The sequence below is a fragment of the Kryptolebias marmoratus genome, linkage group LG9 (genome assembly GCF_001649575.2).
Source record: "Kryptolebias marmoratus isolate JLee-2015 linkage group LG9, ASM164957v2, whole genome shotgun sequence".
In the NCBI taxonomy this organism is placed as follows: Eukaryota; Metazoa; Chordata; class Actinopteri; order Cyprinodontiformes; family Rivulidae; genus Kryptolebias; species Kryptolebias marmoratus.
Window position 1 is genome coordinate 14,687,158 of NC_051438.1, and position 22,113 is coordinate 14,709,270.

A 22,113-nucleotide genomic window follows, 5' to 3' on the forward strand; every position below is an offset into this window, starting at 1 on the left:
CCTCATCAACGAGCGGAGGAGTGGTTACAGCTAGCGGGCAAACAGTGGAGCTCGACGCCACGTTTTTGGATTTTTTTAATAGTTGTTAAATTGACTTCCAACAAAGTTCGCTTCGTTATTCATAGGTTTTTATTTGCCGTGTCCATGTTTCCGCGTAAGTCGTAAAAAAAAACAAGAGTTGAAGCTAAAAGTAGGAGCACGTTGTCTCCGTCAGACAACAAACGGGGTAAGCAAAGTGTGGCGCTCAGACGAGAAAACGCTAACTGGCTTTAAGCAAGGAAAACCTGTCGTCCCCGAGTTCATGATGCCATGCCACAATCAGCAGCTAAACAGCGTGAGCAGCGGCCAGGAGCACCCGGTGAAGCAGGTTCGGTTCGCTAACAGCAGCAGCGTACCTGCGGTACTGACCGGCGGCTCCGAGCCGGATGATGGGGTCATTTCCCCACAGGCTGTCACTGTCAGCCACGACGACCTGAACCTGGGACCTCAGCTGAAACTGCTGCCTCTGAACGACCAGATCCGTGAATTACAGACGATCATCAGGGACAAGTGAGTTCTCACTCCTCCACACAGGCCTGGGGGAATACCAGGACAACTTTATATATTCATATTTGTAGTTCTGCACCCTAAACCTCGACTTCAAGATTCAAGAATCGTAGGAAAATGTAGCCAGTTCGGTGCCCTAAAGGGCAAAGAACAGTTCATCCAAAAACAAAATCACAATTTATTTAAGACATGTAAATCAGAAAAACAAAGCACCCTTCTAAGTGTAAAACAAAGCTAACTTCACTGTAAAATAAATAATCACATTGTACTTTCTTTTTCTTCTGGTCTGAATTGTAAACAGTGCTCATGTGTCCACTTGATGCAAAATAAGACGGCACAGAACTGAAAAACATCTCTTTAAATTGAAAATATATAATAAACAAGCTTCTCCAAAAAAAAAAAAGTCAAGGTAGACAATTGTCCTTAAAAACACAAGTGTATCACTGCAGCTGTTCGTTGAATGATGCAGGTGTAGTACCTGAAAAGGTGCAGGCATTGTACCTGAATACTAATACATTTTTACAGCCTACGGTACAAAAACAATACCACTTAAGGTGATTCAATATACCTTTTTATTCTTGTTTTGTTACTGTCTCTCCCCCCTGCTGCAGCTGTCTACACTGAGACTGTAGAGGGGTTTTTGTTGTTTGAACCAACCACTCAAGCTGTGTTTACAGAGTGATTAGACACTATCTTCCTCTACTTCTTTTCCGTTGAGGCCGTTGGCATAATGCAGTTTTAATAATGAAAGAAAGTGTGCGCCGGCCTCTAGATGGGAGCGACTGTCAGCTGACAAACGTATTTTTTTGTCTGGTTTAAGCACCTGTTCCAAACATCTGTGCCGAATCACCACGACACGAATGCATGCACCATCACACCCCTATTATTTACATTTAAAGAGGATGCAGTCATAGAAGCAAAGTCTTTAGTTTGAACATATAACTCAGTGAATGTAATTCAAGTTGAATTGAGAAAGGACAATATTTAAGACCATCAGTGGTCTCCAACCCTGGTACTCGAGGGCCACCATCCTGCATGTTTTACTTGTTTCTCTGCTCCAACACACCTGATTTGAATCAATGGGTGATTAACAGGCTTCTGCAGAACATGGAGAGGTGATTTAACCACTGAATCAGGTGTGTTGGAGCAGGGAAACAAGTAAAACATGCAGGATGGTGGCCCTCGAGGATCAGGATTGGAGACCCCTGCTGTACATGTTAGGAAACAGATTGTTTGAACTTAATTTAGGGACAAATAACATATGTTTATGGTAATTAGGGGGGAATAACATTCACTGTCACATATCTTCCTACTTAAATCATGTAATTATGCATTGAATAGCATATTAGCGAGTTTTGTTTTTGTTTGGACTTTAAGTGTTTTGAGCTCCATGTCCTGTGCCCCCACCCCCCGAAATATTCCCTTAAAATGTTAAACGGGTTATTAAGATATTAATTAAGATTCAACAATCTAAACTCATGTAATCAAGTGGGGTTTTTTTATATTTTCAGAACAACCAGCAGAGGAGATTTTGTTTTTTGTGCGGACCGACTGGTAAGATCCTGTCTGTCCTGCTGCACAGTGAAACTCTGTTTACTTTCGTAAAGTACACCTTTTTATTTTCCTTCTGTCTGTGTCCAATAACAGATCAGACTAGTAGTGGAAGAGGGCTTGAATCAGCTCCCCTTCTCAGAGTGCACTGTGACCACTCCGACAGGTGAGAATCTCTCCTTGATGATAAAGTAAAGTTTGATGTTGAAGGTTAAAAAAGGGAAAAAAAAGGCTGAGCTCTAAAAGCGAAGTGAGTCACATGCAGAAATAAACGTGTGCCTCTTTTCCTCGAGTCTTTTACCACCAGAATTATATATGCTTGAGTGGGCTTAATCAGAACAGGTTCTTTTGTGACTGCTCTCGCTTCTTCTTTTTTTTTTTCCCCTCAGGGTACAAGTATGAAGGTGTCAAGTTTGAAAGAGGCAACTGTGGAGTCAGCATTATGCGAAGTGGTAAGTTAAAGCTGCTGCAGCACTTCCAGCAAGTTGGACTTTTTTTTTTTTTTTAAGGGCATTTGATAAGGTTTGCTTAAAGAGGTGATCTGCCACTTGTCTGTAGAGCTGCACATCCTGAAACGAAAAGTCTCAAGAAGAGTCTAGTTATCGCCAAAATATTGAGCTGACATTTGGTGTGGTAGCTAAGAGTCATCCCTAACACACACACTGAATGCTGCACATTGAATAAGATCACTTTGGCACTGAGTGTTGGGACCAATTCTGTTAGCAAATGTCTCAATGAAACTGTCAGAAAGTGATCTTTGGATGCTCTTCAATAACTGATTAACCTTTGAAATCGATCTAATTCAAAATGACTGCCACAGCAAACACAAATATGGCTATTATGTAAGGACATTTGTGTGCCATATCGTCTTGTTTGCGGAAATACAGGTGAATCTTTTGACACGGTGAAAAAATTAATCTTGCGATATCATATGATGACGTAATTTAACGGAGCCTGACCTGTGCAGCGTGAGGCGCTGTGTGGTCCACATACCTTACCAGCTGGTGGCGGTAATGCTTACTATAGTTGTTTACAAACCGCCATTAAAACAAAGAAGAAGCGCGAGGCGCTGCGAGCACCACCTAGCAAACATGGCGGAGCACAACACAGAATCACCTCCTGCGAGTCTCGACTTAATTCCAAAAAAAAGGAGCCACTTCTGTTTGGAATTATTTTGGTTTTAAAATAGAAGATGTGGATCAGACCACCAGATTCATGCAAGCGTGTCGTGTCAGATCAGGGTGGAGATGTCAAATCTGTTTATAAAAAGTAAAAAAAAAGGAGTTTTGAAGTTACATATTTATTTGGGCAAATACAATAAAAAAGTAAAAAGCAGAAAATGTGGAATATCGTCTGTGGTATCGTTATCGCGATATTTAAGAAATATATATTGTGATATAATTTTTTGGCAATATCACCCACCCCTAATATTGAGTTAAAGTTTGTGGTAGTAGCTGAGAGTCATTTACCTCATGCAGTCTGAGCGCAAGATCTCGCAACACCGCATGAGATCGGGCATGATGTTATCGTCAAGGTTTGATCCACGCTGCTATAACTCTGTTGTTTGTCAAAATAAACTGATCTCAGTCTAAAACTCTGGCATGAAAACCGGCGGGCGATATGCCTTCCTTCCCCTTTTCTTTTAATGAAATCAGCGCTGGTGAAAAAAAGCAGTCGCATGTAAAGAGAAAATCTCTGAATCTCACAGGCGAGGCCATGGAGCAGGGTCTCCGGGACTGCTGCCGCTCCATCCGCATCGGAAAGATCCTCATCCAGAGTGACGAGGAGACCCAGAAGGCGAAGGTCTACTACGCCAAGTTCCCCCCGGACGTGTACCGGAGGAAAGTGCTGCTCATGTACCCCATTCTCAGTAAGTGAAAGGAGGCTGAGCGCGGCTTTGCTTTCCCGTCGACTCCAGTTAACCACCTTCAGTCGCACGTAAATGTCAAGACATGTCTAATTTTGTGCAAATGCAAAAGCAAAAAAAAAAAAAAAAAAACATTTTTATACATTTATTCATTCTGAGAAGTCTCACTTGAGTTGACCTTCACCACCAAGTCTGCATTTCCACATCATACAGGCCCATTCACACTGCTCTGATAATTATAGCTCTCATGGGGTAAATTATACACTGCCGAAGAGTTAGCCACCAGGCTGCTGAATGGCATAATGAGGGCCAACAAAAATAGTATCTTAATAGTCCCGGTTTCCTGATGTGATAAAGCTGCATTTTTCTGTTCTCACTTAAAAAAAAAAAGATGATGGTGAAAGTGCTCGGCTGAAAGCATATTTTATTATGTCAGAACAGAAGAACATAGGGTTTAATTGATGCGCGCTAACAGGCTGAGCACTCAAATCAACGCTCACAGGTACAGCTCCCAGCTCACGACCTTTGAAATATATCTTCATTAAATTCTATCTTTATATAGTCACAATTCGGGGAGTTTTAAATGAATGTGGTCGTTATTTTCTCTGGATAAAGTGACGTTGTAACCAGAGGGATGCGGTGCACACGTCTAACCCCTGCGTTGTGTGTTTGTGCAGGTACAGGGAACACCGTGATCGAGGCGGTGAGGGTGCTGATAGAACATGGAGTTCAGCCCAAACACATCATCCTCCTCAGCCTCTTCTCCACGCCTCACGGTATAACCGCGCACCTGAAATCAGGTGTTCCTTCTGTTTACGCAAAATATCTCACCAACCACAGGACGGGCTTTTAGTGGAACCAGGAAGTAATCCTTGGATGTACAGCTACAAACGATCAGCTTTTGGAGTTAATCTGATTCAAGATGGCTGCCACAGCCAACTGACCTTAAAAAACACTAAATTTGATATAACTCAGTCAATTTTACAGATATAGACCTAAAATTGGGTGTGGTAGTTTCCAAGACTGATCTCAGATTGTTTGAAATCTTTGTTTAAAATTATGCCATGAACTTTTCAGAGTTAACTCTGTCTGTTAGCAAAATATCACATGAAACACTGGGCAGATTTTAATGAAGCTTTCAGGAAGTAATTATTGGATGTACATCTACGACTGATTATTTCTTGGAGCCAGCCGAATTCAAGATGGCCGTCAAATTTACAATTACTGAGCTCAAATTTGGCCTGGTAGTAGCTGAGAGTCCTTCATTTTTACAATCTCTGAGCGTGACGTCTTGCATTGTCGCACAAAATCACCTTTAATATATTATTCTGCGTTATTTGTTTACAGATGCTGCTAATCTTATCAGATTATTTGATGTTTACACTGGATATGTGACTTTTCCCAGCAGAAACCATTTAAATCGAGTTTTTTAGTAGTTGCCGGGTAATTTATGAAGCTGCTCGGTAGTTTCCCACCAGTGTCTCCTTGACCAGATAACGGTGACATTTAATGTGAGTGTTCAAGGTTTCCCGTAGAAGGATTTTCATTTATTTTTTAACTCTGTGACCTTTTTCGCTGAATCTGTCAGGTTAAAATATACACTCTTAACACAAGATAGATTTAAATCTGAAGGGCATGTTGCCATAAAGTGCACTTTATAATTCAGTGTTTTGAAAAGGATCAAACCTCTTTCTCTTTTTCTTTCCCCCCCAGATTGTTCTTCAGTCTTTTTGATGCCTTTATGTAATGGTGGCAGTGGAGAGAATAGATTAGGATGAGGACGTGTGTGTGTGTGTGTGTGTGAGGACGGAATAACATCTGCTGCAAGTCAAATCAGGGACTTATTTGTGTGCTCAGACATATGTCCCATTTTGTTTTTTAAGAGTCCCTTTTGGGTAACCTGTCTGTTTCTTCAAATCTCTAATCTTCTATTTGACAGCAGATTAAACACATCTGAGGTAAACTGCGGTTAAATGCTGTTTATCCTGCTTAGCAGCTCAGTATCACAGCACTGATTATTATTTTGGTAAGTCAGCCGAGTTTGTCAGTTTCCAATTTGTTTTTGAAGCCCGAGGCCTCTGAGACAAATTTTTATCTGTACTTTGTCGGGTGTTGGTTTTCCTTGAGTAATCGCTGAACGTCTGTGATTTACAGGAAGTTCGTTGACTTTCAGGCGTCTATCGAAAAACAGGAAATTGCTCACACGTTTCCTTCTAGTTCTTTCATTTCTCCGCAACGTTAGCAGCGCGCTAAAACAATTTAAGCTTGAAAAATAAAAGCAAACCAGTGTTGTTGTTTTTTTTGCCTCTTGTAGGAGCCAAATCCATAATCCAGGAATTCCCAGACATCACCATCCTGACCACAGAGGTTCACCCAGTCGCTCCAACACATTTCGGACAGAGATACTTCGGCACCGACTGAAACCAGGACAACCTGAGGAACATGATCTGCAGAATGCTTTGGGTACATTTTGCGTCTACTTCGTCTCGTATCTCATGTTCTCCTCGTTGTGCCATATACTGCTACTTACAGAGTTTCTAAACTGACTCCAAATCAACCATCGTATTGTTTGTATTTATTGCTGCGTGTGCTCATGCTGTAGAGAGAGAAAAACCACGACAATTAAAATGTGGATCGTTTTTATTTTGCATGTTAACTGGTGGATCAATAAAGAGTTTATATTTGTTTACAGACAGAACAGAAAAAAACTAAAGTGTGTTGAGGTTTTTCCTGGTGAGTTTGAAGTGGTAAAAACAGGGAGGGGTGGGGGGGAGCACCACAATCACCAAACTCCAAACACAGTTCAGAAGAAATCACGTTCTATTCCACGGATCGGCTTCTCTGCCAACTGGGTCAAACAGCCTGATGAACTCTGTGTCCTACAGTTTCAATACAAGTACATCGTTTCAATTGTTTAAAGTGTTACAGAAAGACCAAAATATCCAGACACTGCCTGCAGCAGGTAAAAATTACTCCCTACACACACGCCTAAAATAAAATTAAAATAATAAATCGGACCATTATCACAATAAATAGACGGGACGATATGAAACACTCAACACCGACAGAAATCCTAACAGCTTTATACACACCTCAGATCAAAGATACAGTTTAAATTAACAAAAAAAGGACTTTTCAGATTTGAGCAGTGTTTGATTTGGCTTATCCAACAAAAAAAAAACAATAACAAAACAGACAGGATTCGACTTAAAACTATCCCAATCAAAAAGCATCTAGATTTGATTCAAGGCCGGACTTTTTCACTCCAATAATCAGCCTTTGATACAGAAACTGGTTAAATACGCTAAATGAATGAACGGTCTTGATGAGCAGAATCATTTTCAAAGATATTAAACATTTAGCAATACATAAATACGTATTTAAAAAAACAAAACAAATATACTGCAAACAGCCGCTGTCCTCCACCATCCAGTGGACGAGGATCAGTTTTATAAATATGTACAGTTTTAGGACGAGGGGGGCAGCCGATATGATAAAAAACAAGTTACAGTAGTCAGAATAAGCTTACCCCGACCTTATCACTGCCTTTTTTTACTTGATAAAGGAGCCAACAGCATTTAAATCACAACATGTATATATTAAGAATATTAAAAAGTGAAACAAACGTTAGGTTTGCCTTCATAAATTAAATTGTGTTAGCTCAGATGTCGCTGTGTTAGTTCTGGTTATCGTCACTTGTCTGATCAGATATGAGATATGTTAATGACATTTTTTAACTACAAGGTGTCAAAATACTTCTGTTAAACCAGGATTATAAAGGTTCCAGAAACTTACAGTACGTCCAAAGTGTCAACACGATGCGTTCGCAGGCAGGCTACATTCCCGGAAGAACTTCCCTCCCGACATAAAGGAATACTCGAGGAAAGAAGGCATTGGTCAGGTTTGATTCTCTAATGTGCTCGTGTTCAACGCAAAAAAACTAAAAAAAAAAAAAGGTAAGTCTGGGTTTTTATATAATATATTAAGACTCTGGAGCTCTCAGGGTGTGAGGTCAGTTTTAAATACCACACTGCAGTCGAAGTAAAGTGCAACACTGTAAAGTCAACTCTGAAACAGAGGCACAGACACGATGAGATGGTTCCCACTTCCTCAGCTTTGTCGCAAATTATCAAAATAACCTAATAAATACATTTCGAGACGATGAGGTATTGACTGAACTTGTTTTCCTAATAAAACTAAAGGTTATCCGTCTTTAAAAGGAGAGATTATGCCTCTGCTGGTTATCCGGTGAACTGAAACATCGGGAGGGGGGGGGGCATTGGCAAAGGCGATCCAAACGCAAGCTGCGATCCTCGCGTTCCGCTCCCTCCCTCCAGCGTCCCACATGGAATGCGTTTGCTTTCATGGTCACACAGTATGTCTGATAAAAGTTTACAGCCTCTGCACAAGTGTTATTTATTCCTCCATCTCGATGGTAACGGAGGGGTCGACATCCTCGACTGCAACGAGAGAAAATTCACATCAACGAACAAACATGCTTTTTTCAGGGGTTCTGGAACTGCAGAGGGTGTGCTTCATGTGGCCACCAGGTGGCAGCAAAACACCACGGCTGAATTTCAGACCTCTAAACAAAATCAATGCCAACAAAAGGATAAAGAAAAGAAGATGCATAGCAGCGTGTAAGTCTTTAAAATAAGAGGCTACCAATGTGTCTAAGTGTAGAGAGGAGCTGGTGAAAGGTGGCTTTTGATTGGGTGTTTTACTGTGAATCTTTAATTTTGAGAAAAATACGGAAAATAGATTACAATTAGTAAGATGTGTTTATGCATTTTTTTTTAATCTATTTCATCTGGCTCCTGGTACAGAACTAGTAAGATCAAATGCAGCTGAAGCCTGGTAAAATCCATCCACTCATTATTATTATTATTATTTTTTAATTTTTTAACCCGTTTCTCCTATGAGGGTCGGGGGAAGCTGGTGCTCATCTCCAGCAGTCACTGTGTGTGGGGCAGGGGGGGACACCCTGGGACAGGTCGCAAGTCCATCACAGGGACATAGAGACAAACGAGATGAACATCTAGGAACAGTTCGGAGTTACCAATGAACCCAACATGCAGGTTTTTGGTCTGTGGGAGGAAACCGGCTTACCTAGAGAAAACCCACAAGTGCACGAGGAGAGGAGAACGTGCGAACTCCACCCAGCCTTCTTACTGCACCACCGTGCTGCCTTGTGACATATTTAGCCAAATTAGAGGAACTCTGTTTTTTACAGATAAAACTGTGAACGCCGAGTTTGCTGAAGAACTGAAGTGTTAAAAGCTAAAAGAAGCAACACAGTAAAAAAACACAAAAAAAGTATCGCAGGAGCAGATTTCCAGGAGAACAATGTTTTTTGAAGGAACTGAAGAGATCTTGATGTATTTCTATGGAAAATTTGTTGTAAATAAAGTTAAATTGTTTTGAGAAGCACAAACAATACAAACACCAAAAGTCACAGCACCCGTCTCTTGAATGAGCTGAAAGTTTTGATATGTGAATGACTGAAATAGTATACAGAAGCAGTTAGACAGCAAAAAGTGGACGTAAAATTAAAAAACAATACAATACTGCTGAATTAGCTTTCAGACAAATATTAAAGCATGTGATGACCACATGATGTGGTGAGTAACACTTTACAGAGGGGGGGACTTTTTTTTTTTAATCTTGTAACCCTCATCTCTAATGTAGTACTTCACAGCTGCATTTTTTAAAATCAACTGTGTATTTATGTTGTGGCAAAACACACCAGCTGTTACACTTATGAAGATAAATATAACAGCTCCTCAGAAATGTGGAACCAGTTCATCAGGTCCTGTTCTGGATAAAACTGGTAAAGCTGTGGAGTAAATTCTTTTCTACGGTGCTCTGAGACGACCTTTGTTGTGAACAGGCCCCACATAAACAAACGGAACTGAACTAAATACACTGCTAAAAAAATCCTTTTAGTTATGCGAATTTTGAAAATCCTTATTTCCCAGATTCTAAATCCTATTTGGGTTTCAGGGTAATTCGTACTTTAGCTTTGGTCACTGCTCACTCATACTTTCACGGGTACTAAAAGATGGCCGCCTGCCACAGGTCTCTTCACGTCCACCTTGGCAGCTGCCCCAAAGCTGATTTAATCTAGTAGAGTATTAGTATTACCACCTACTGTAATGTCAAGACAGGCTGATGTTTGCCAATTACCTCAGACGCCTTTCGGAGACATCTAACCCTAACTTACTCCCAGACAAGGACACAGAGACACACGGGTACGCAGCAGTGAGCCCATGAGTAACAAACGCAGCCTGCTGAGTAACAAAACGGCCCCCCCGTCCATGTGGACATAAGCAAACTCACCCAAACTTCCTTCTTCAGACCCTTCGTCGGACTCCTCCCACATGTCCTCATGAGCTAATAGGGGGTTGTGAGATTCAGAACTCTGACTCCTCAAAGGGAAGTAGTGGCCGTTTCCTTGGCTGGCGTTAAAAAGGAGCAAAAGGAAATCGAGGTTAATTAATTTTAAGGCCGTTACTAGTTCCCAGTTCTTCGTTTGACACGTTTTAGTTTCAGTGTTGATACATCTGATTAACCACCTGCCTACATCTTCTATATTTTGATTATTATGGCCATAATAATCAGGTTAGCAAATTACGTCATGAAACATTACATAGATTTTACTGAAACTCTAAGAAAATAACAATTAGATACATTAAGAACAGATTAACTTCTGGAGTCAACCTAATTCAATATAGCCGCTGCAGCTAATCAACCTTCGCTAACATATTACTAAATTATTTTGTTTTATAGTTCTTTTTTTTTTTTAAACTTTGTCTTTTGCAGAACTCCATTGGAAACTTTTTGTCTTTGACTCCCAGGCTGAAAACCCACCCTGTAAAAACGGGGATGAACCACATTCTCTTATCTTCTCCGAATACTTGCTGCAGGTTCTTGCGTAGGCCAACGTTGAACCCATTTCTGTCCGGTCCGCTGACAAATACCGGAGCTGAGAAGGCCTCTGGAACAGGGGCAAAAAAAAAAAAAGAAGAGCTGTGGGTCAGAATGTGTTTTCATACCACAATCCTGCTATTTTGTTTTTGTTACTCCTTTTTCCTTTAAGCTCAGAAAAACAAAAAAAGTGCATCAATTAAATTTGCGCAAGTTTAAAATAAAAAAAGACAAACTCTCACCTAACGTGGATCTGTTCTTGGCAACCAACCAACAGTGGTAGCCAAAGAGAAACATAAGACTGACGAAGAACATGAGTGCCACGAACATGAGGAAGAGGATGTGAAACTTTGCAGGTCCATTTGGCAAGTCTCCCTGTAAAAAAAAAAAGAACAACTTGGGATCATTAGAAAATCATGAGCTTTACAAAATAACCTCAAATAACCTTTGACCTCTGCCATCAATACATTTGTGCTGATATGCACAGATTGGACCGTCGGACGGTGAGTGGGTGAACGAGGACACTTACCACCCAGAACTTGAGGAAATACTGAAAAACCGTTGCTGCGATGAAGACACAGTACAGCATAGAGTAGGCGAGGAAAAGGAGGAAGAACTTGTAGTTGGAAAAACCAACACAGTTGTTAACCCTGAGGGGGAAAACAAACCCCGAGGTCAGAGCACAATCTATAAATCAATCCATTCTAACTTTAAAACAAAGGCCGAGTTATAACTTACCAGGGACAGTGATGGTCCATCTTCAAGACACAACTTAAAGGGGGAAAAAACAACACTTTTTACCACATTATCTTGAGATCTTGGCATTAAAAACAGTCAGTGGATCAAAATATTTATTAAATTACAACAAGTTTTAATGCTTCCATTAAGGCTCAGCTCATCTGGTGCTTTTTCACATCATAAGAATCCATCAAAGCTGTAAATATCTTACTGTTATACCATCATAACACTTAATTTTCTTTATAGCCCAACTTTTTTCCCCCCTTATTTATTCCGACAGCTATCAGTTGACTTCTTTTTGCCAAGGAGCTGCACTGATTTGTCTTGAAGAGCTACAGCCTGCCTACAAATAAAGAAAACAACAAGACCATCTAACCATCACAACACTGCCTGAATACACCATTACTGCTCGCCGGGGGCGATCCGACTGAGGTGAATGTGTTGGGGTGAAAAGAGAGGCTTACGTTTCACACACGGAGCAGTGGTGACAGCGGTCAGGCTTCAGCACCTGGCAGCGGTCACAGAACCTGATAGCTGGAGACAAGAGCATTTCTAGTTGAATGGACGACATTTGAGCTGAGCATCAGCCTCACACACTTCCTGCGGCCTCAAGCTCGCTCTCGGCAATCAGCACTAATGAAAAGCAAACACCGGCTTGATTACTCCGGACGTGGACGCTCAGGAGAGCACGCGTCGAATCGCTCCAGCCTACTTGCTTTCACTGCGGGTTGCGTCCGGCGTGATGAGTCGTGCCTAAAGGATTTTCGCCTGTCTTGACAGGGGAACTCACCTCCTGATTGGGCTCGGGTGAAAATGGGCAGCTTCCTTGCTATGTCAACCAGGATTTGCTTCTGAGCGTCTGGCCTCTCCTCCATCTCGTACCGCTGCTTGTCTGAGTAGGACAGCTGAAACTAAACCAGAAATATCAACTCAATCTGTGTCCCCCCCACCCCCATCATTTGTTTTCATATTATCAAATGCTAATTTCCAGGTACCTTTTTACATGGTGTAGCAGGAGGGGTGAATATGGACTTCCAGTAGGTCCAGAAGAACATCCCAAAGCAGACATGAAACACCAGTAAATATACCACTGCAAGCACAAAATGACAGAAAACAACCATGACATGAGCTGAATTTATCCTCTGAATGTTCACACTGCTTGGACTGAGAAATATAGGGAGGTATCTTACCTTTTTCCAATGTATTACGGATTGTAACTGTCAAAACAGGAACAATAAAGACATTTTAAAAAAGTAGCTGGAAGCTAACAACACAAGTTTATGTCTTCGAAATAAGCTAACACAATTAGCCAGGCTGTATTTCCGTATGAAAATAACAACAACAACAAGGCTGGGCTCTCAGTGACAAGAAGAAATTAAATTAGACAAACTAACTTAATAAAAGCACACATTTGAGGCCACTTCCGCCTCCCTCTTTAGCTCCAGCCCTGCGTCTCAATAACGTCGTTGTTGTGGGACGCTGCCGCGCGCCGAAACAAAAGACGAACACAGTCCTAGTCACTTACCGAGACACAGCTCGAAGACATAAGCATAATAGGACCACAACACGACGGTTGTGATAATGAGGACAGGGATCCAGGAGAAAACCCTCTGACAGCATCGCAAACCTCTGGAGAGAGCCATGTTCCATCATTCATTCCCGCTTATCGGCGCTCCATTACTAATCCTGGGCCTCCGCTATCCGCGACATCTGGGATCGATTTACCGCAGCTGACGTCACTCATGGCTGTATGATCAGCTGCGTCAGATAAAACACGCGATTTACATCAAACTTGTGCTTGTTTCAGCTTGAACAAAAAGGTATGTATGTAGATATCCTTAATATGCACGTTGAAAGGATCTAAATAGTTTAAGAATGAGAATAGCTGCTCCTTCAGTAGTAATTAAAACCATATCAATGTCCAGGCTCCACTGAATATTGTTCACTGAAACTTATGGAAGTCCATTTCTGCCACTAAAACCCTCAAAACAAAAGTGGTCAAATGCTGTCAGCCAAAAAGTCATAAATATGGGTTTCAAAGTCATATTTGTGACTTCAAAGTGTTATGAGATAATTAATGATTAGGAGATACATATTATCAGACTTTTATCTCATAATTCTGGCTTTGAAACTCATGCTTTTGACTTTGTATTTTATAATTATGACTTTGAAAGCCATAATTGTGATTTTGAAACTCATAGTTATGATATAGCAGTTGTCTTTTTAGTAGCAGAAATGGGCTGCTTTAGAAACAAGTTAATATCATTACAGCTGTATACGTAGCTCTTGTACTTTCCGTCTGTCTGTGTTTTTTAAACGTAACGATTATCAGGTCATATATTGCAAAGGATTACAAATAAAATGTAATAAATGTACCATTGCATTAAAGCAGAAAATAGTTTCTCTACTTGGAATACTTTTGATGAATTCAGGATAACATCAGACTTAATGTTTAACAGCTTTTCTAGTTTTTAAAAAATGGACAAAACTACAAATATTCCCTAAAGTCTAATTAACTCATTCCTGATGGCTCAGCTGATTGTTTTTTCTTTTCACGTGAACTATCGGCTGACTACAAACACATATAATTCTAAATGATACTGAAAATATGATCCTAAATAGAATAAAACATCAAAAATAAAAGATTTTTTAAAAATATCATTAGTTTTTCTCAGAGAACAATTGATGATGAGTTCTCCCTAATAACCCCGTGATTCATCAGATTTAAAGTTCTTTTTGTTTTCTTTCCTTGAGTCTCAGTTTTTATTTTATAATTTATCAGAGCTCATTGTCTCCGCTCTGGATGGTGACAGACGTTCTATGGGAAACTCAATGACAGCTTCATCATCTTGCTTCACCTACTGAGTCTCTTTTTCACTGAGGGTGAGTGAACTCTTCCTGTTGAACTTCTTTTTACAACAATTTACCCCCACGGGCCTTTTAAAGACACTGAAGATGCTTTAAAGTTTCTTAGCCTTCAAAGAAAACTATTTTACATCAAGCGTCTGTAAGTCATGTACTTCGCAGGACTGTCCAGCAGGAGGCGATGTGAGACCTTTTTAAAATCAATCATTTGAAGCTTCCTCACCTCAGACACAAGCTAAGCATCTCCTAACTGAGCTCAGACTTTGGAGGATTTGTTTAACCTGCTCTGTAAGTGATGGTGAGCATTAAAGACAGTTCAGATCTTTTGAAGCGGAAAGGTGACGAACAATTAATATCTTACCTGTTACAGACAGCTCTCTGAACGACCTCAGTTTGGAGAAACAGAGGTTATTTTGGACCAAGTTGACGAGTTGATGGCTAGTCTGAGTGGCATGAGAACCTAAAGTGAACTGCTGGCATCTTAAAACAACTCCAGTCTCACAAATTTATAGCTGTTAATGAAAATGTAATTTTATAAATCTTTACACGTTTTTCAGTTTTGTATTACACAGAATTCTGTGGGTTTTTTTGCAAGTGCAAATAGTTGCAGCAGCTAACATATCATATCATATTTACTGCCAGAAAGTGATGGCATTCCAAAAACTTTATAAAACAGCGTTCTCAAAAACCACTCTGAAGCTTCCGAGGTTAGAGTTGTTTTGTTGACGGCACATTTTGGCTTTACTTTCGGCCTTGCTCGGCCTAGCTGTCACCTTGTCAACCCAGTTGAAATTAAACTCCTCTTCTCCCAAGCTAAGGTTGTTCAGAGAGCAGCAAACAAGGTGTTAATTGTCCGTAACCTTGCCACAGAGCGGCACCTCACCGGGTCTGAAACGTTCCTTTTGTTTCATCTAATTAACTCAAGCGGTTGGACTTGTTGGAGCACAGACTTGTGTTTTTGTGTGTCTCTCAACATTTGCGAGATCAAAAAGGAGGAGAAAATTGCAAACGTCACTTTGATTAGCTCAGCCTGCAGCTCCTTAAAGCTCATCCCTACTGTGTCCCTGAGTCTCTTTACAGAAATGTAGTATCCTCCTTTTGCTTTCACGATTTATGGCCTGCCGTCATCCTCTGACGTTTCCCGTCCAAGACAAGTGCAATTGTCTCCTCATTGCTGCACGCTGTGAAACTCCTTATCACGTCATGGGACCTTTGGGTTACTGGACCACTTGGACTTGCAGGCTGCGTAGAGGAGCCTGTGAGGACCACCTGCCTTCCCAGGCTTACGTAATGCAGCAGACCCCTCTTGCGCGGGGCCTTCTGGGACGAGGGTGTGAGGTGAGCTGCGCCCAGAGCGGACCTCTCCTCCATCACACATGTGCGCCGCTCTTTTTCTCTCTTTCCCCTCGGAGCCCTCTCCCCTCACATCTTCTGCCACTTCGACACATGCGGGCTCCGCCGCCCCGCCTTCCCCCTCCCCTTCGGGCCGCGGTGTCGGCAGCCGGGCGATGACAGCTCCTCTCTCACTCAACCGCTCACTGGAGGCAGGGAGCGGCAATCCATCCATCAGCACGCCGGCAAACCCCTCCGCTGCAAACTCATTGTGACTAGCAAAATAGTAACGGCCTTTTTAATCAAAACATTCACCCCGGCGCGGAGGCAAAACATAAACAGCTCGTATCAGCAGGTCGAGGCAGACTCCTCGGCCCTGAGATGTGTGCGAGCAGAGGCGCATTCCTCGCCGCCCCGGTGGTAGTCTACATAAACAGACAGTAGGGGCTGGAGGAGAGCCCGTTTGGTGGTGGAAGGGGGGGGCGGAAATCATGCGTGGCGGCAGAAAAGTGCCAAAGGATCAGGGTTTGACAATGAACCGCCATGCTGGGTCTCTACCCGGCGAATGGCAGAACAATGTGGGGGGAAGACGCAGTACGGCGTTATGGGAGTTTTGTTTTTGAGCTGCTGCCTTGAAGATGAAGTGGCACTTAGAGGGGCGCGCTTCATTTGACCCCTGAGACTCTTGTGCAGTCACAACTAATACAGAGAATGCTGCTGATGCTAAAGCAAAGGGGATGGTGGTTAATTTTAAGAGTGTGTCCGTGTGTGTGTGTGTGGCTGAGGAACAAGGGGAAAGAATAGGGATTGTACGGACGATGATGTGCATGTGTTGGTTTCTCTGTAGTGTGAGGGAAATATCTCGTGAACCAATGGAGGGATTTTAGTGAAATTCTGAGAAACTAATCATTACACGTACCTGTACAACTGATTAGCTTTTGGAGTCAGCCTATTTCAAAATGGTGGTCACAGCTAACCGACCTGACCAAACACAAAAATTGCTACAACTCTGTGATTTTTTTTTTAAATATATTTTGAGCTAAAACTTAGTTGTGTTGGTTGCTGAGACTCATTTCCAACACATACTCCAAGCGCTAACAGATCCTGTGAAAGCTTTGCCTAAAATTTTGACGTTAACACTCTGTCTGTTAGCAAAATATCTCATTAATCACTGAAGAAATTTTAATGAAACTCTCACAAAGTAATCACTGGATGTACATCTACAAAACTTTTAGTCAGTTTAAGATGGTCTGACTACAAACTGACTTTACCAAACGCAAAAATGTTCAAAACTCAGCCATTTTTAAAGAAGTTAAACTAAGTGTGATAGTAGCAGAGAGTCATCACCAATACATATACATATACATATTTTGTGGGCTACTCGTTGCACAAACTTGTTGCTTAAAACGTTGCTATTAACTGTTGGAGTCAACCCAGTGTGTCTGTTAGCAAAATATCCAATGAACCACTTGATAAGTTTTATGAAACCCTCACTAAGTAATCGCTGGATGCACATCCATAACTGGTTAACTTTGGGAGTCAACCCAATTTATGATGGCTGCCACAGATAATGGACCTTATCAAACCCCAAAATGGCTGTAACTCAGTCAGTTTTACAGTTATTGAGCTAAAACTTGATGTGGTAGTAGTTGAGAGTCATTGCCAACAGGTACTTTGAGAGCTAACAGATTGTGCAAGATCTCACAATAGCACGTGAAATCGCGTATGACAGTATTTTCAAGATTTGACCAAAATGGCTGTAACTTTATTATTTCTTAACATAAGGGGACTTAAGTTCAAAACTTTGGCATGAAAGGCAGTGGACAATATGCATTCCTTTAAGGAATGCTTGGCCTTTACTTGTTTTGCTTGTTGATACGCTTCATGTCTGTCTCTGTTCCCCTGCAACACCACAAGATGATGCAGTATTGCGTTTTATAGGATTTCCATTTCATTCCCCGCATGCTTCAGCGTCTGGACGGGCAGAGTTCATCATGTGTGCATCCGTTTGAAGTCAACGCGGAGCACATATTGGAAAGTCTGCACTCATCGTAACATATTGTCATTGGTGTGCATCCAGGTGATCAAAGAGCTGCTGTTTTGAATTGCCCACATTTAGACAAAAAGTATGTGTGCAAACTTCAGACATGAGCATGGGAGTAATTAGAGAAGCAGACCAGTACAACAAAACACAGCCATGACTTCACCGATTATGGTCACGCAAGTCATTAGCAATTTAACTTAACACAACACAGAGAGCGGCCTAATCCACTCTAAATTTAACCTGTTAACACCAATGAATTGCACCGAGAAATGTCTTGTTTTGATGCATTACGCACGCATGAACGTGTCAGGTTGGAATTAGGGAGAATAATGCACGTCGTTTCTGGGTTTTTTACGTCATACGGCCACATGTTCCTGACCCCGAGGGCGACTGCAGAGCCTCAACGTCTGGTTCTCACCCCGCCGACGGACGCGGCGGGCTTCTGGAAAACCATTGAGCTGCCGTGACATCAGCACGCGCGGCACTCGGCGGAGCAGGGAGAAACGGTTTTCAGCAGAGCCTCTGCTTCATATTCACACTCAACAGCAGAACAAACAATGACAGGGCAGGGAGGAATTGCAGACACCTCACCCCAGCATGTGTGAAAATAAATTTGCTCAAGGGTGGGGACCTGTTTGTGTCTTCGACGATCATGGAAAGCTTCAATGGCCACGCCACATAGGAGGACTACATGCGTTTCAATAAAGGAATGTCATTACGCCGCGTGCATGTCAGGCACTTTATGTGTCCTTGAAGACCTCAAGCATCTCCGCGGAGCCTCTTTTTCACGGCTTTGATGCAGGCAGGGCTTAAAGTGAAAATTGCATTTCATCGCTGTTATTGTTCTCGCTCTCTGCGCTCGTCATTGAACAGCTGAGCCGAACTGTGCTAAGCGATAAAGTGCCACACGGCGTTTAACCACATGATAATACTCAGAGCAGAGCATCAAAGGGAGACAGCGGCAGCTTTGTCGCATACAAGAGCTCGTTTGAGAGCTGCAGCGCCGCCGGTGTCTGGCTGAACTTAACCACCTCATCGCCGCCGCTGGAAGCAGCTTGTGGAAAATGATGGCTGTAGGTGACCCCTTTTCTCCTCAAACAGACTGGGGAACAAAAGACAGTTCTCTAATTCAGGCCCGCTTTCAACACCTTTGATTGACTTTCCATGAGTGCAATTAAGTAAGTAAGTAGCCATATATGTCATTTAGCTGTGTGAAAGGGAATCGGTTAAGGGCCACCAGCGAGATACAAACAGAGAGAAAACAGTGCTGTTCTGGACACAGAGGGCAGCTGGGAAATCTATCATCTCTCAGGTTTAGATGCTGTTTGTTTTCGGATTGTACGCCTGCCTACAGCCATCCTCAAGGACACTGACTGGATCTTTGGCAGGTGACTCTTTCCACTAAAAACAGATGCAACAGCCTTGGTTTTTTTTTATTGCTCAAGTGGTCTTGAGCAACAATCTCTTCTGGTCAACAATCCAAATAAGTTCTTCTTTGGACTTTGTCTGCTTTTTCGCTCGTTTCTTTCTGAAGTTCTTGTACGTGAGGGCATGTTGTGCAGACTGTGTTTATAAAAGGAAGATCGTGGACAAGGAGAGGACAGAAGAAGATACAGCGGACCTGAAAATAAGCTTACCTACAGCAGATTAACAGTATCTGAAAGTCATGACTTTACGAAACAGAAAAGATAATTCGGCAACTACTGAATTTCAAGTTTTTTTTTATCTAAAAGCTGTTTGGGAATCCCTTTGTTGGAGCTAAGATACTATTTTATGTGTCAAATTTTCCATAGATTCAGCTAAAGAAATGAGAACAAATTGTGTCTAGTAGCTGGTAACAAAGAACCTAAAGATCAATTTTAACTTGTTTCTTTGTTAAATCGTCTGTTATGTGTCAGCAACACCGGTTCATCCCTTGAGGTTCAGGCCCTGGACCAAAAATGAGTGAAAAAGCAGCCAAAGTTCAAAGAAAAACTATAGAAACACCTTCAGAAAGACTGAAGAACTGTTGATAAAGACCTCTTTAACAGATTATCAGAGAGTCTGGCTCTGTGGAGGTAAAATACAAATAAATGGGGAGTGATTTAGGACTTTTGAACAGTGCTGTAAAAACAAACTGCAGCTATTAGCAAAGACAACAATCCTGCCGGGACAGACACAGAAACACACAACCTTTCACACACACGCTTCCTCGTTCAGTTGATTCAGAGTCACCTGTGGGAGGTAACAGAGAACAGACACAAGGAGAACATGAAACCTCCAGAGGGCCAGAACAGGCAAGAACAGGAGAGCTTCTTGCTGTGAGATCACAGCACCAAAACCAGAAAGCCAGTTACTAACTGAGCTGCTAACTGTTGACATTCGCTCTGGAGTTCCTAAAATGTCTTAAAACAATCACAAGGATAGCCTAGATTACAGTTTTGCAAGTTATAAACATGAAAATAGACTCAAATTTTGCAATTTTGAGCCGCCAACTAGTTTCCAGCAGTCACAGTCCAGTGGGATACTCTAAGCACCATACCACTCTACCATCCATTCTCAAACTACTGAAACCCAATCAAAACGGCACATCAAATGTTAATACCAGGGATAATTTTCCTAAAAGCCAACTCGGGCGCAGCATCGTACACGAAACAATCTGGATTACAAACAGATGTGTTGCATCTGTTTGTATCAGACTCCAAGCGTTCTACATGGGCAACATGACAGCAAGAATCAGAAAACGTGGACATCCATTTTTTTTGTTTTTTTTTTCTCCCCCCTCTCCTCCATACAGCCTTAAAAAAACAGATTAGTCACTGATGGTCCAGCAGGGAATAGACTGAGGTAGATGCGGGGGAAAGCCTCATTAGGTTCTGATGATCCAGTCCTGTTGACGCAAATATACGTCAGGTTCACTTGGGACCAAGTCAGCCGTCTTCTACCACCGCTGTCCGTCACTCATCCTCGTGAATAAACACAGCGCTGCCTGCGTACGCACACAGAACGACCTTTATCAGCCAGCCGCTCTCAGGATTAATGATATGGAACTATTGGAATATAAATAAACTTCACTAGCTTCTTACCCACCGTATGTAAGGCAGTAATGTAGAATCACGGTCATAACATTTAACAACGCTTATTTTTCACCTCTCGCTTGTCACGTTGCGGAGCCCGTATTTGTCTGAGGTTTTAAGCTGCAATAAGACAAGCTGTTATAGCTCAGCTGCCAGCAGTCTAGTTCCTGAAGTGTGCACCTCAGTCAGAGCCAGGTTGCGTAAAGAACTGAGTTCTGACAGAGCAGTAATGTGCCATAAAGAAAAGCTGGGCGACAACAGCTCATCTGTCTCCAACCACAGGGAACGGGAATTCACATGGGACCTGTTTCAACCACATAGCAATGAACGCTGTCCAAGTTTATGTGCTGATGTACTGATGAATGCTTTAAGCGAAAAAAGGTGACCCGTATCTGATTATCGCCCGCCACCAAAGGCAAAATAGCGATAACGGTTTTGCTCGTGTCTGTGTGCGTGTTTGTTTGTGTGTTGTATTCACAGGGTATCTCATGAAGGAGCTCACAGATTTTAATGAAACTCTCACAAAGTAAGCTTTAGATGTTCATCTGCAACTAAATACCTTTTGAACTGAACCAGACACAAGATGGCCACCACAGCTAACTGATATCAGAAAACACAAAAGTGTCTATAACTCAGTCAGTTTTACAGATATTGATCTAAAATTTGAGATAGCTGAGAGTCATCCTTAACACATGCTCAGAGCTCAAACAGATCTTGCAAGATCTTCAATATCACGTGAGAATGTGCAAGACACGATTTACAAGGCTCGACTGAAACAGCTATAACTCCATTTGTAATCATCATAAGATCTTAATTTACCAGTCTGGCAGATATGTGAACCTTCAAAGATTGTTAGGCCTTTCATTTATTTTTCAAATGGGTTTTCTCTTTCAAAAATGCAAGTTTGCTTTTATTTTCCCCAGCCCTGAACGGAGAGAGTCCGGAGCTGTCGTTGTGTACGATGTTCCAGAGCAGGTAGTGGAGGGAATCTGTTTCCCTGCTGCAGTTCAACACAGAAAAGCAGAGAGTCAGAGGCACAAGAGTGGAATAAATAGAACAGAAAAAAAGGTTCCAGGTACAAGAAGTAAATCGAAAACATATGAAGTTGGAAGGGGATTTATTGATGTGGCAATTTGGTGAGTGCTCCCAGCACAGTGAGAGAAGGCAGCCAAAGGTGGCACAGTTAC

At 41.9% G+C, this 22,113-nt stretch overlaps 2 protein-coding genes and 1 long non-coding RNA gene across 5 annotated transcripts in view; 2 read left to right on the forward strand and 1 right to left on the reverse strand.

The window, feature by feature from the left end:
* The first annotated feature begins 8 nt into the window (after positions 1 to 8).
* Positions 9 to 7,197, forward strand: uprt (uracil phosphoribosyltransferase (FUR1) homolog (S. cerevisiae)). The gene is made up of 7 exons (XM_017424193.3): positions 9 to 549; positions 2,058 to 2,100; positions 2,194 to 2,263; positions 2,487 to 2,549; positions 3,806 to 3,967; positions 4,642 to 4,740; positions 6,279 to 7,197. The coding sequence occupies exons 1-7, from the start codon at positions 302 to 304 to the stop codon at positions 6,383 to 6,385; spliced, it is 792 nt and encodes a 263-aa protein (XP_017279682.1). The 5' UTR covers positions 9 to 301; the 3' UTR covers positions 6,386 to 7,197.
* On the reverse strand, positions 6,587 to 13,341 carry zdhhc15b (zinc finger DHHC-type palmitoyltransferase 15b). Of its 2 annotated transcripts, XM_017424192.3 has the most exons (11): positions 13,155 to 13,339; positions 12,820 to 12,846; positions 12,625 to 12,719; positions 12,420 to 12,540; positions 12,094 to 12,163; positions 11,630 to 11,662; positions 11,421 to 11,541; positions 11,134 to 11,266; positions 10,835 to 10,961; positions 10,304 to 10,422; positions 6,587 to 8,424 (listed from the first exon to the last, which is right to left on the reverse strand). In XM_017424192.3, the coding sequence occupies exons 1-11, from the start codon at positions 13,270 to 13,272 to the stop codon at positions 8,381 to 8,383; spliced, it is 1,008 nt and encodes a 335-aa protein (XP_017279681.1). In that variant the 5' UTR covers positions 13,273 to 13,339; the 3' UTR covers positions 6,587 to 8,380. The 2 variants fall into 2 exon arrangements, with proteins under 2 accessions (XP_017279681.1, XP_037833320.1); XM_037977392.1 differs by having other exon boundaries at positions 6,587 to 10,422; positions 13,155 to 13,341.
* Positions 13,340 to 22,113, forward strand: part of LOC119617346 — a 46,397-nt gene continuing 37,623 nt past the window's right edge. For both annotated transcript variants that reach the window (XR_005233581.1, XR_005233582.1), the window contains exons 1-2: positions 13,340 to 13,449; positions 14,412 to 14,512. This is a non-coding gene — a long non-coding RNA (uncharacterized LOC119617346). The remainder of the gene's footprint in view (positions 13,450 to 14,411; positions 14,513 to 22,113) is intronic.